The 14,944-nt window shown below is 39.3% G+C and overlaps 1 protein-coding gene across 6 annotated transcripts in view; it reads left to right on the forward strand.

Moving 5' to 3' along the window:
- The window catches only part of Spag9 (sperm associated antigen 9), a 134,110-nt gene that overhangs the window by 65,118 nt on the left and 54,048 nt on the right, over positions 1–14,944 (forward strand). For 5 of the 6 annotated variants that reach the window (XM_057773457.1, XM_057773458.1, XM_057773461.1 and 2 more), the window contains 2 exons: positions 8,126–8,333; positions 9,337–9,436. In XM_057773457.1, the coding sequence (XP_057629440.1) occupies positions 8,126–8,333; positions 9,337–9,436 (308 nt within the window). Of the gene's footprint in view, positions 1–2,221; positions 2,264–8,125; positions 8,334–9,336; positions 9,437–14,944 lie in introns of all 6 variants that reach the window. The other variant, XM_057773462.1, reaches the window with a different exon arrangement.

Below are 14,944 nucleotides of genomic sequence, written 5' to 3' on the forward strand. Positions count from 1 at the left end.
TTTTAAGTTAAACTTTTTTTTTTGAGACAGAATGTTGTCATTTTCCCCTGACTGATCTGGAATTTAGTGGGTAGATCAGGATGGTCTCAGACCCAAAGAAATCTGTCTGCCGCTGCTTCCTACTGGGACTAAAGGCCTGCACCGCCATGCATGGTTAACCCTAACCTTAACATGGCCTCAGTGAGTTTTGCTTTGCTCTGGTAGCTAGTATTATTTGCTTTTTTTCTACAAAGCTTAATTTTTTAATAAAATTTTGCCAACTTTTTTATATTTAGTATGGATATGTGTGATTTTTTTATGTTTATTGTTCAGTTTCTAGTGTAAAAAATTAAATGTAGGGGCTAGCAATAAATAATGCAAATAATATAAATAAGAATTAAACCTTCCCTTACCAGCTCTTTTATTTTTTGAGACCTGTCCCCACGTTGCCCAGACTGGTGTTCAACTCCCTGTGTAACACAGACTGCCCTTGAACTCTTAATCCTTCTACCTCTACCTTCTAAATTTTAGGATTATAGATAAATTATCCCACACCTATCTAAGAATTAAATCAGAGCCCAGTGGTGGTGGTGGTGGTGGTGCACACCTTTAATAGCTGATCTCTGTGAGTTCAAGGCCAGCCTGGTCTACAGAGTGAGTTCTAGGACAGACTCCAAAAGTACAAAGAAACACTGTCTCAGAAAAAAAAAAAAAGCAAAACAAACAAACAAAAAACAACCAAAACAAAAAAGAGAATGTTTAGAGTTCGAGAAATGGCTCAGCAGTTAAGAACACTGCCTGCTCTTCCAAAGATCCTGAGTTCATTTCCCAACAACCACATGAAGACTCACAACCACCTGTAATGAGATCTGGTATCCTCTTGTGACTTTTTTTTTTTTTTTTGCAGGCAAGTATACAGGCAGAACACTGTATACTTAATAAACAAACAAACAAAAGAATTAAATCAGGTGGTAAGGGGGAGTTCGATAAATTTTCCAACCAAGAATATTTAATTAAGGTTCCTTTAGATTGAAGACAATCCGTTTGCTTTTTGTTTGTTTTTGTTTTTGCTTTTTGGCTGAGGGAAAATGATCCTTGGTGTTATTTAACAGTTTCAGTAACATGAGGGAAAAGAAAGGGCATAGTAAACATTGTCAAGGGTGCCATATTGGAATTTTTGCTATGTTGGATGTTGTGACTGGCATAGGTATTAGGAAGAGTTTCATGGAGTTGTAGTAAAGGCACTGTCAATGGCGACACATCAAAAAATGTAAGGTAAAAGCAGTGAGATGGCTCAGCAGGTAGTTATCCCTAGCTCTCATGTAAAACACCTGCAATTCCAGCATTGCTACAATGGAGATAACAGATAATTGTTCAGAAATGTGTGGTTCAGTTAGGCTGGAGTATGCAGGGAACCACTAGAAACATGAGAGATCCTGCCTCAACATGGTGAGAGGAAAGAACTAAAAAGATGTCCTTTGACCTCTGTACATATGCTGTCGTATATATGTACCCATACACCACACAACACAATAATAATAGTAATAATAAAATATGAGGTAAGATATCATGAAACTAGAATCTTAGCGGTAGTGATTCAGAACCAAAGAAACACTAAACTTTCTCTTTTGTAATTTTTTTTTCAAGACAGGATTTCTTTCTGTAACCCTGGCTGCCCTGGAACTCCCTCTATAGATAAGACTGCTCTCTAACTCAGAGATCGGCCTGCCTCTGCCTCCCTGTGCTGGAACAAAAGGCTTGTACCACCACTGCCTGACTATAATTTGTGTTTCTTGAGATAAGGTATTAATGTCTTTTACATTAAAGAAAAGCACTTGTGTGTGTGCATATGTGCATGGAGGAGTCAGGGGGCAGCTTTCAGGAGTTGATCTGTCCTACGGTGTGCTTCTGAGGATTGAGCTCAGGTTGTCTTGGCAGCAAGCATCTTTTCTTGGAAAGCCATTCCACCCTAGACAAGGACTTGCTGTGTTCCAAGGCTGGCCCAGAAATTATCGTAAGCCCAAGCCAGTATTCAGCCTTCAGTCTTCTGCCTTAGCTTTCCAGAGCTGGGACTACAGGCAAGGGATGCTGTACCTGACTTTCAAAACCATCATTTTAAAGACAGGAGGTAATAGATGGAGCTATAACTTAAGAAATAGTGTAAACCAAAAATACACATTTGTTAACAGAAAGTAAATACATATATCTTTTTTCTTCTTTTATAATCTTTCCCTCTACCCAGGTCAGCCATAGTCCTGAACCTCTGAAGGCTGTAGAGCAGGAGGTGAGAGTGGTGAAGAGATTAACTATTGGTTACTTTCTCAAACTGCTATTCTCCAGATATCACATGCTCAATTTGGAAGACTATTGATGTTATTCTCTGAAATACAGAAGAAAATAATTTACAGTGCTTGCCAGGGCTTTACTGTGACTATAACTTGTTCCTCCTTCAGAGTAAGCATTTTGAAATTTAAATTTAAACCATGTAAGTGTATTCTGTGAAAAATTCAGCTTTTTCATTTATCCAACTCTGGGTAAGAAACTTTCAACACATTCTTTGCTTAGAGTATGCAGGCTTGGAAACAACCCAGGGTGTCATTTTTACCAAGGGCTACTTCCCCAGCTTAAGAGTTTTTTCAGCTCTACTCAGGGCTCTATTCAACTTTGTTCTAGGAACTGCCATGAAGAGTCTCCTTTTTTAAGGATTTGTTTACTATGTATATAGTGTTTTGCCTGCACACCGAAAGAGAACACCAGATCTCATTATGATGGTTGTGAGCCACTGTGTAGGTGCTGGGAATGAACTCAGGACCTCTGGAAGAATAGCCAGTGCTCTTAATCTCTGAGCCATCTCTCAAGCCCAAGTCACCAAGTCATGTAGGAATCTCATTACACAAAGCTCTTTTTTTTTCTCCTTTTTAAAAATGTATATCCTTTCAGTACCTTGTGTGCTGTAGAGTTGTGAACCAAGAGTCTATACCAGTTGCTTTCAAGGCTGAGTTTTATTTGGGGAGAGAGTAATATCAGCATAAAATTAGAAGGTGGTGGGTGTTCCGGTTGAGAATTTCATAGGAGTGCTTATTTGTTTACGTTCATCTATTTTAAAACTTTAAATCTGAAAAGCAGACAGGCTGGAGAGATAGCTGATGGGTATTTGTAATACCAGTGCTAAGGAGGCATAGGCAGACAAATCCATCCCTTGGGCTCACTGACCAATTGGACTAGCTTATTTGATGTATGCCAGACCAATGAGCTACACTGTCTTAAAAAAAAATTGTGAAGAATGCCTAGGGAAGGCACCTGAAGTTGTTCTCTGCACACATACACAAATACTAGCACATACTTATACAGAGTCCTTCCTCCCTCCTCCTGTTTGTTCTTGTTTTTTTGAGACAGGGTCTTTCTATGTAGTCCTGGCTATCCTAGAATTTGCTTTGTAGACCATGCAGTACTGCCATTGCCAGTGCTGGGATTAAAGGCATGCACTATTACTCCCAGCTTAAGACTTATATATTTTTATTTTATATGGTATTTCCTGTGTGTATATCTATGCAGTATATGTGTGCCTGGAGCCCATGGAGGCCATGATAAGTGCATTAGATCCCTGGAGCTAGAATTAGAGATGGCTGTTAGCTGCCAGGTGGGTGCTGGGAATTAAACCTGGATCCTCTGGAAGAACAGCTATGACTCTTAACCACTAGGTCATCCCTCTAGTTTCTAGACTTTTAGTAGCCTGATAACAAAAACATCCAGTAGGAAATGTTACAGAGGTCATTTTTATGGATGCCCCAAATGAGACCAAAAGTAATGACACAATTTTTTTAACTTCAAAATAAAAAGAGCATAACATTTACTGTATGTATGTATGTATGTATGTTTATTTTGGGAATAAGGTCTCATTGTGTAGCCTATGCTGGCCAGGGATTTGCTATGTAGAACAGGTTGGCCTCTTAATTTTTTTTTTCCTTTTTTTTCCTTTTGGTTTTTTTGAGACAGGATTTCTCTGTGTAGCCTTCACTGTTTTTGGCTGTCCTGGAACTCACTTGGTAGACCACCCACGGTGGCCTTGAACTCACAGAGATCCACCTGCCTCTGCCTCTTGAGTGCTGGGACTAAAGGCCACCACCCAGCTTATTTTTTGTTTGTTTGTTTGTTTGTTTGTTTTTTGGTTTTTTTTTTGAGACAGGGTTTCTCTGTGGTTTTGGAGTCTGTCCTGGAACTAGCTCTTGTAGACCAGGCTGGTCTCGAACTCACAGAGATCCGCCTGTCTCTGCCTCCCGAGTGCTGGGATTAAAGGCGTGCGCCACCACCGCCCGGCTGTTTTTTTGTTTTGAGGCAAGATTTCTGTGTAGCTCAAACTGATCTTAAGCTCATTATCCTTCTGACTTAGCTTTCTAGTGCTGTGATTAAAAGTATAAGCCACCATCACAACTCCCAGATTTAAGGGTATGATTTTATGTGTATTGTTAGGCATGTTCATATTCATATAAAACATCTCAAAACTCTAGGGTTGGACAAGGTAGCTTCTACCTGTAATCCCAGCATTCCATGAGACAGAGGCAGGAGGCTCTCTGCTGCGTCAAGCATATTTTTGGCTTCTAGTCAAAGGACTTTTGCTTTTCATAGGAACTTTTTCATCACTGTCTGGAAGGCCAAGGCTCCTTTGAAAATGCTCCCCCTCAGATTTAGAGCATAGGTCTCCTTGATGCTCATACTGCATCCCTGAGTTCCGAGCTGACAGAAGAACAGTCCATACAGTGAGCTATTTTTATGTGACGAAAGTGTCAAGTGGAAGTTACAGATCTTAGGCTATTGGGTAGCCCAGGGCAACTCTAATGTGTGATGTTCTTCTGATGTGGTTTTAACTCCCCAGTCTCCTGGACCCTGACATAACTTGCACCTTTCTCAGGTTTGGCTTCCTTGATTCTTTGATTTTATGCTTCCAGGCACACAAATGTATTCAGGAGGTTGACTTTTGCCAAGCTGTTTATATTGTGAACTCTTTAACTATTAAATTAAAAAAAAATCTGAAGGTAAAAATAACAAGACATTGGGGGTCAAAGTATTAGGAGCTAAGTTAAGAGGGAGAAAAACAAAAACCCAACTCTTCATCTTAATTTTTTTTCCCAAATAACTTAAGTAATATAATCCTTTTCTCTGTATAGAAGAACTTGGTTAGGAATTCTCTAGAGCAGTAGTTCTCAACCTGTGGGTCACAACCCCTTTGGGGGTCAAATGATCCTTTCACAGGGGTTGCTTATCAGATATCCTGCATATCAAATATTTACATTACATTACAATTCATAATAAAAACAGAGTTGCGATAGTGAAGTAGCAACAAAATAATTTTATGGTTGAGGGGTCACCTTAACACGAGGAACTGAATTAAAAGGTAGTAGTGTTAGGAAGACTGAGAACCACTGGTATAGGCTTTTAAAATATACAGTCTTAATTGGTTTGAGAGCCTCCGTAGGAACACAGATTATCATTTTTTAAAATATTTATTTATTTATTTATTTATTTATTTATTTATTTATTTATTATGTATACAATATTCTGTGTATATGCCTACAGGCCAGAAGAGGGCACCGCTGAGCCATCTCTCCAGCCTGATTATTTTTATTTTTTAAAGGCGTATTATGTTTTAAACCTTTAACAAGTAAGAACTCAGGCATATGAGAACACAAATATAAGTTAACCAGCTATTTTATTTTTTAATGGAATGTACATCAAAGCAAAGACAAAGAGTTTACGCTGAAATGATGGTGGCTCATACTTGTTGCACTGTGAGCATCTGGATCCAGATACGACAGTCAGTTTTCCTGATTCTATTCCTAACAAGCTGATTTGGTTGACTTTGCAGATTTTATCAGATGCTTTTATGATAGGTGCCACCCACCGTCCCAAGGAATTCATAATTATTTTACTTGGGGTGGTAGGAGGAAAACAGCAGTATTTATTTGTTCCTTTTTGTTTTCATTACCATTAGAAGTGAGTCCAGCATTTTTGAGATTCACAGAAGAAAATAATTAGCACAGTTCAGCTAACTTTATTACATGTGATTTATGGTACACTGGGTCATGTCAAACAGTTTGATAATGTGTGCATAACCTTGAGTTACTAATAAATGTGAATGGGTTTCTCTCCCATTTTTTTCAAAACTTTCAAACCAAAAGAGAAATTCATCTAATTATTTACATTTGAATTTGTTTAGAATTTACCTTTTCCTTTATCATAAAAGTAGCACGCACTTATGGTGGTAGTGCACACCTTTAATCCCAGCACTTGGGAGGCAGAAACAGGTGGATCTCTCTAAATTTGAGGCCAGCCTCGTTGGTATACAGAGCAAGTTCCAGGACAGGCTCCAAAGCTACAGAGAAATCCTGTCTCGAAAAACAATTTTTTTGAAAGAATGACAAGGTATCATAATAAGAAAAATTATATGATACTTTTAGTCATTTTACATGCTTAAAAAAAAACAAACTTTGGAGCTGGGTGTAGTACTCCACACTGAGAATACTGGCACTCTGGTGGCTGAGTTAGGAGGGCTATTTCAAGTTCAAGGCCTGTCTGAATCTCATAGATTTAGCCCAGCTGCAGTATATAGTAAGAGTGAAACTATGACTCAAAAAACAACCAAAAACCAAAGCAACAAAGAAAACACATACACCCCAGATGATACAAGTAATAACAAACGTTCAGACTTCACATGGCCCCTGTTTTTAACCTTGTATTTTGTATTGCTGGGAATTGATTTGAGAACATTATGCATCTTAGGCAAGCACTCTACCACCAAGCTACACCTCACCCCTACATACAGGGGTCTCCCTCTTCCTCTCCACTCTCCCTTTTCTTAAAGACTTAAACTTATAACAGTTCTTTTGTCTCCGTCTCCTAAGTGCCTTGATTACAGACATGAGCTACTATACTTGGATACTACAACACAGTGTTTTGGTATCTGTGGGGTGTGCGAGGGGGTGGGAGTGGAGGGTGGGTGGTTTTTCAAGACAGGGTTTCTCTGTTTAACAGTCTTGGCTGTTCTGGCATCTGCGTTGTAGACCAGGGTGGCCTTGAACTCACAGAGATCCACCTTCCCCTGCCTCCTGAGTGCCAGTATTAAAAGGTGTGCGCCTCCACTGCCCAGCCTTGCAATGCAGTTTTTAAATGCTGTGTAGTATTTTGTTGTATGGATTTACTAAAAAATAGCTTATTCTCTTATTTTGATGCTCTCAAATTATGTGTATAGTACTAGGGAGTAAGCCTTTGTCACAAGTGTTAGGCAAGCACTGATATACACACCCTACAAATAATCTCAATCCTTTATTCTCCAATTTTCTTTCTATAAAAAGCTCATGTTTACCTAAAAAAAACTTTTCTTTTTTAAAAAAATCAATTATATAGTCAGGTGATGGTGGTGGTGGCACATGCTTTTAATTCCAGCACTCAGGAAGCAGAGGCAGGTGGATCTCTGAGTTCGAGGCCAGCCTGGTCTACAGAGCAAGTTCCAGGACAGCCAGGGATATACAGAGAAACCCTGTCTCAAAACAACAACAAAAAAGTAAATTGTATTTATTATTATTGAGTGTATATGATATTTGTGTGGGAGTGCACACATGCCACAGTATGCATGTAGTGGGCAGCAGATAACTTTGGAGCAGTTCTGTCTCTCTGTCTGGCTTGGGTTCCAGAGGTGGAACTCATATCATCAGGCTTACACTGTAGGCACTTAAATCTACTAGACCTCTGCTTTTCAACCTTCCTGATGCTGCGACCTCTTATACAGTTTCTAATGTTGTGATGGCCCCAAACCATACGATTATTTTCATTGCTACTTCATAACTAATTTTGCTACTGTTATCTGATATGTAGGCTATCTGATATGTGACCCCTGTGAAAAGGTTGTTTGTCTTCCAAAGGGGTCACAACCCATTGGTTAGGAACTGCTGCATTAAGCCACCTACCTCACTGGCTCTGTAGGATTTATTTAACTATTATCCAGTTATTTATAGATAGTCTACTATCAGTGATTCTGTGTATTTTGTTTTTTAAAATACAACTTTGGGCAGTTTTATTTTTTAACTCATGTTCAAGGTATTTTAGAATAAATTACTTTATTTAAAATTTTCTTTATTATTTTTATTTATAGGATGAACTTTCTGATATTAGTCAAGGTGGATCTAAAGCTACAACTCCAGCGTCAACAGCAAATTCCGATGTGTCAGCAATTCCTCCTGATACTCCCTCAAAGGAAGATAATGAAGGACATGTAAAAAGCACAGACACACCAAATAAGTCAGAGATAAGCAAACACATAGAAGTACAGGTTGCCCAAGAGACTAGGAATGTATCTACCGGTAAGTGACTCCAAGTTTTTACTAGCAAAATATTCAGTCAGCTCACAAAGTGCAAGGATGAGAAAATATATCTCTTAGAAGTATTACCTGCTCTAAATATATGAAATAAATAGATCATTTTTATGTTCAATTGTAAGTTTAAAAGAAGTAATACTTATACAAAGTTTTTGAGAAAAAAAATGTTAGTCACTAAGAAGAGAGCTTAAAGTCCTCCACCTTTAATATGATAGTCTGTTGTGTGCCCTGCCTTAAATAGGTTTGTGTGCTTATGATATAGCTTCACTGTGTTGTAGCTTTGAACTAAGTGTTTCTCATGCCTTAGCTTCTGAATATCTGGGACTGCAGGCGTGTGCAAATCATGCCAGTACTGCGACCCTCTTTATTTGTTTTACTTTTTTGAGATAGTATCATGTAGCCTAGGCTGGCCTCAAGCTCACTGTTTGACCAAGCATGACCTTCATTCAAGTCCTGTACCTTCTGCCTTTACTGCCAATATGCTGAGATTACAGGCATGAACCGCTATTGTGGGCAGTTGACATCCCCTTTAAATAGGAATGGTATCGGTCCCTGTGATATATGTCCCAGAACTACAGATGAAAACACTAGCTTTGGTTACTTACTGGTTCTGGAGATTAACTGTAATTTCAATATGTGACATTTTCTAACTTCATGTTTTCTAGAACACAGCCTTGAGAGCTTTCAAAATGTTTATTCTAGGGCTGGAGAGATGGCTCAGTGGTTAAGAACATTGCCTACTCTTCCAAAGGTCCTGAGTTCAATTCCCAGCAACCACATGGTGGCTCACAACCATCTGTAATGAGGTCTGGTGCCCTCTTCTGGCCTGCAGGCATACACACAGACAGAATATTGTATACATAATAAATAAATAAATTTTTTAAAAAAATGTTTATTCTAAAGTAGTTGTATTTAAAACCATAAAGGCAAGAGAGTTTTCATAAATAAATAGAATATATGCACTTATTTCATTATATTCTACCCTTAGATTCTGCTGAAAATGAAGAGAAATCAGAAGTTCAAGCAATCATTGAATCCACTCCTGAACTGGATATGGACAAAGACCTCAGTGGATATAAAGGTTCAAGGTACTAAACACTCATTTGATAAGTGTCTGTCTTTTTTTCTCATTCTGACTAGCATTCTGATTTTGATCATGTTGTGCTAAAGAAATACTTGTACTGTAAAATTTAGTTTCTGCCTTTGAAACTGCATATTGTTTGTATTTAAAATTTTGGGGTAAATTCATCTGGCAGCATTAGGAATTAGGACATAAGGGAGGATAATATTTTGTCTATGTTACTGCAACAATAGATGCAATACTGATTCATGTATAAGGAATAGAGATTTATTTTCTCATAATTCTCAAGCTAAGAAGTCCAAGATTAAGGCTCTGCTGATTCAGTTGCCCAGTGTGGGCTGCTCTTTGTTTCCAAGGTGATGCCTTCTTCCTGGATCCCTTGGAGGAGAGGACACAATTTCCTTTGGTAGAAGGCAGAAGAACAGACTAACTTAATGTTGTATGGAAAGTATCTCTTCCAAGGGACCTTACCTCAGTCTCACAAGGGAGAGAGCTCTTTTTTAAAATATTCATTCATTCATTATGAATACAGGGTTCTGCCTGCATATGTGCCTGCAGGCCAGAAGAGGGCACCAGATTTCATTATAGATGGTTGTGAACCACCATGTAGTTGCTGGGAATTGAACTCAGGACCTCTGGAAGAGCACCCAGGGCTCTTAACCTCTGAGCCGTCTCTCCAGCCCCTAAGGCCTAATCAGTCTTATAACTCCCCTTAATAACATGGTGTCACCTGGTTCTATAGGAGATACAGTCACACAATAGCAGATGAAGGGAGGAAAGAGCCAGGAAGTAATTCCTATAGCTTAAGGAAACAAAGAGAAGTAGAGGAAGTAAAAATTTGATCAAACTTTGTTTTTTTTCCTCACAAATGAAGCAGAAGAGAATGTATTCTGTTTAGAACTGCAATGATCTTATTACTAGGGAATGTAGTCTCAATTTATGTGGGAAGGCTGTTTAATCATAACAGGAGAATGGCCAGATATTGTTATAATCAAAGTTTTCCAAAATATATTGATTAGAACTGAGCTTTGAGTTTCCTAAACAGATTTTCCTTTGGTGAATAATGGCCATTGTCTTAGTTAGGGTTCCTTTTGCTGTGAAGAGACACCACAATCACAACTCTTATGAAGGAAAACATTTATTGTGGCTTACAGTTTTAGAGATTTTGACCATCATCATCATGGAAACTTACAGGCAGACATGGTGCAGGAGCTGGAGCTGAAGAGTTCTACATCTTATCGGCAACAGGAAGTGAGCTGTCTCACTGGGCATGGTTTAAATGAGACTCAGAGTCTGCCTTCAGTGAAGCATTTCTTCTAACAAGACCACACCTGCTCCAACAAGGCCATACCTCCTATTAGTGCCAAACCCCTTGGGGGCCATTTTCTTTCGAACCACAACAGCAATAAACATGCATCATTTATTAATCCCTACCGAGCATTGAGTACTATGAAGTAATGGTTAAATGCATGGACTCCAGGATAAGAATAACCCTAGAAAGAAGAGACTTATGTAGGCTCAAATCACTTGCTTCTCTATTCTTTTCTATTACAACAGGGCTAGAAATGACACTTAGGACCATCCATCTTTCCATTCTCTAAATTTTATTGTATCTTAATTTTAGTTAAATTAGAATTTATTATTCATATTAGTATGACTGTACAAGTATTACATCTTAGCCATAAAATAAACTTTCTTTTAATGCTTTATGTTTTTCTGGGATTGGTGAAATGTTGAGTTGTTAAATTTATTTCCTTTTTATAGTGTTCCATGCACTTTTCACTAACATTCCTAAGTGTAAGATCCTCAGTGTGCCCAGGCCCCAAATCCAGATGTTTTCACAACTCTGCCCCTCTGCTTTCTAGTTCCTTTCTCATGTAAAGCATGCTGTTTACCTAGTCCTATGTTTCAGGCCTTCTCTAGAGAGAAACAGGACACCAAGGCTCTTTGTTATGTGCTAGCACAGGCTCTGCAGGAGTTTCTCAAAAGCAGAGACTTGTGTATAATGAGTTTGAGTCTTTTGTGCATTTTTGGCTTCTTTATGCGCTATACAACTATACCTGGTGACCTATTACCCGACTGTTATTTTTAATTACCAGGCAGAGATACTAAAAATCACTGAAATGCAAAGGAAGGGGTGGATGGGGCTTGCTTGAAAGACCTGGCAAAGTACCACATACACTCAGGGACACTGACTCGCTCACATTGATTATTACTTTTTCTCTCCTTGGCACTTGGAGGCCTATCATGCTGCCATATGACTGTAATACCTGGGAATATCTTCATCTTTATTTCTTGTATCCCATGCCATCTGCTCCTTGATATATGCCTTTATTTCTACAGAGTTTATTCCTTACTAACTTTCTGGATCTTTAAAGGGTCCATGAGCAGTAATTTTTGAGGACTGAAATTAAATGCGACAAATATCATATGTAGACCTGCTTCATAATTTGGTAATTTGGCTAAATACACAAGTGCAGGATAGAAAACACTTTGCTTGGAAATTGTGAAGATACTGCTTCCTTATCTCAGAGTTCTGTTTGGTTGAGTTGGTTTTATGATGGAGTCTTGCAGTATATAACCCTGACTGGTTTTGCGCTGATGGTCCTCCTACCTTAGCCTCTTAAATTCTGGGATTGCAGACACACGCCAAGTTCAGTTTCACTTGACGTATTTTTCTTCTGTCGAGTACTGAGAATTGGACCTAGGTCCTGATACGTGCTAGGTCAGGTACTCTATCACTGAACTCATCCTCACACCCCTTTTAAAGCTTTTTAGTTTCCCTTTTTAAACACAGATTTTCATTCTTTATGTTTTACTTTTTGAGGCAGGATCTCACTTGACCAGGGAGTCCCTGAACTCCTGATCTTCTTCTACCTCCTAAGTACTGGGCTTTTACCACACTCAGTTTTCTCTTCCTTTTTAATTTATTTGAGATAGGGCCTCTCTGTGTAGCCTTGGCTGTCCTGGAGCCTACTTTGTAGACCAGGTTGGCCTTGAACTCACAGAGATCCGTCTGCTTCTGCCTCCCAAGTGCTATGATTATAGGTGTGTGCCACCACTGACTAGCTGCTTTCTCTTCTTTTAAAAAACTTTATGAACCTGTATTTGGTTGTAGGGAGTCGTGTTGCAAGGAGAGGGAGGCCCTTTGTTCATCCCCGCTGCCTGCCTAGCTTACAGCTGAAATAACCACACAGAAACTGTATTAATTAAAACACTGCTTGGCCATTAGCTCTTGCCTCCTATTGGCTAACTCTCACATCTTGATTTTAACCCATTTCTATTAATCTGTGTTCACCACAAGGTTGTGGCTTACTGGGAAAGATTCAGCATGTCTGACTTGGCAGCTCCATGGTGGCCCTTTCCTGATTCTGCTTCCTTCCTCCCAGAATTCAGTTCTGTCTCTACGCCTACCTAAGTTCTGCCCTTTCAGGCCAAGCAGTTTCTTTATTGATAACCAATGAAAGCAACACATAAACAAAAGGACCTCCTACACCAGGGTCGTCCTTTGTATTTTCTTCTTTGAAGTAAGTCTTTTCACCTGAAAATTCATTTCTCAGTTCCAATAGTTCTCTATTTTTTCTTATTTTGTTTCTTCGCCATTCCTAAATACCCTGTTAGGTAATACCGAACATATGAAACCGAACCATATTCTTTTCCCTGTAATTTTTAGGTCTAATTTCCGACTGACTTCTTATAATAAAATTCATTGATTTAAAAAAATAGTTTTCAGGCAGGCAGTAGTGGCACCTGCCTTTAATCCCAGCACTGGGGAGGCAGAGACAGGTGGATCTCTGTGAATTCAAGGTCAGCCTGGTCTACAGAGTGAGTTGCCGGACAGGTTCCAAAGCTACACAGAGAAATCTTGTCTCGAAAAACAAAGCAAACAAACAAAAAACAACAAAAACAGTTTTCTCCTTTTTCTTAGATAGTTGCTTTTTTACTTTATATTTTTTAAAATTTTATGTGTATGAATGTTTTGCCTAAACGTGTATGTATGTACACTACTTATGCCTAGTCCCCACGGAGGTAAGAGACCATCTAACCCATTAGAGCTGGAGTTACAGATACTTTTGAACCACCATGTGGGTACTAGGAATAAAACCCAGTCTGCTGCAATAGTAATGATTTCTTTTAACCAGTGAGCCATCTCTTGAGCTCCTATATTGTGGCATTCAAATTCACTGGGAGAAATCAGAGACTTAGATTCAATTCAAATTTGCTGAACGAATTTATTCATGCAACTAGCTGAAGATAGCAGCCTTGGAGCCAATACAGCATGCCATGCGGGAGGGAGGGTTAAGGTGAGTTTTAAGGTGGCCGTAAGAAAGGTGAGTGTTCTCAGTTATCCATGGAACCCACAGCTGGGCAGGAAAGTTGTTCTACTTCCTCACTTGTTTTTACTTTCCTGCTGTCTAATAATAAAGAGACCATTCATCCCCTTTCCCGTATCCTTAGGCAGGATTTACAGAAATAAAGGCAGCTGTTAATACCTCATGGCCCATTATTCTTTTATTGGGGGGGAGGTCGAGAGAGGGTTTCTCTATTTCTTTGGAACCTGTCCTGTAACTTGCTCCGTAGACCAAGCTGGCCTTGAACTCAGAGATCTTCCTGCCTCTGCCTCCTGAGTGCTGGGATTAAAGGTGTGCACCACCACCTCCCAGCCCATTATTTTATTCTTATTTCACCTGCCAGCCCCAAGGATTGCCAGGCATTCTAGGGCAAAAGGTGAACAACCCTTAAGGGATGGCTGGCTCCACGTGACGTTTCTCTAGTCGTCACAGGGACCTGTGTAAATTATTACTCAGGTTTGAGCACTTCAATGACTGGGATAGAACAGTCATTTCTGGGCAAGCAAAAACACAGTGCCATCAGGTTAGGGCTAGTTGTTAGGTCTCTACACGTAGATACTCTTTATATCATTTATAGATGTATTTATTCTGAAATTTGTGGTCTTTTCTTTTTTGGTGGGTGTCTTTCTTTTCTGTTATTGCTGCCACTAGCTACATTGTCTAGTAGTTCTATTTTGTTAGAGTGTTCTCCCCACCCCTTCTTTTGGGCTCTGTCTTTTGTGGTAGAATAGTTTTTAAATGTCTGCTTCTCTGTGGCTTTTACACATACATAGGTAAATGGCAGATATCCTGGTTTCCTGCTTGTATAACATTTAAACTTGACTTCCAAGGGCTTGCAGTTAGCTTAGTGGCAGAATGTTTGCCTGGTATGTGTGAGCTCCTGACCTGGAGCTCCAGCACTGAGTTGGTATGGATGTGACTTGGTTTCCATTATTCAGGGAGCCAGGAGTCTCACTGACCTATAAGATCACATCTAAGTCTGCTACTGTTTGCTGTGAAGCTTTTCTTCTGTTCATGAGTCCCAATAGCATGTTGTATGCGATTTCTGCAGTTGCTCTTATTTTTAAAGCATGTGTCAGGAGCTTTGACAGCATTTATTCCTTAAGTGAAGGTAGGTTTGGTTTCTGCCCTGGTTCCTTATTTTCCACTGCTAATCCAGAATC

The sequence above is a fragment of the Chionomys nivalis genome, chromosome 7 (genome assembly GCF_950005125.1).
Source record: "Chionomys nivalis chromosome 7, mChiNiv1.1, whole genome shotgun sequence".
NCBI classification, from domain to species: domain Eukaryota; kingdom Metazoa; phylum Chordata; class Mammalia; order Rodentia; family Cricetidae; genus Chionomys; species Chionomys nivalis.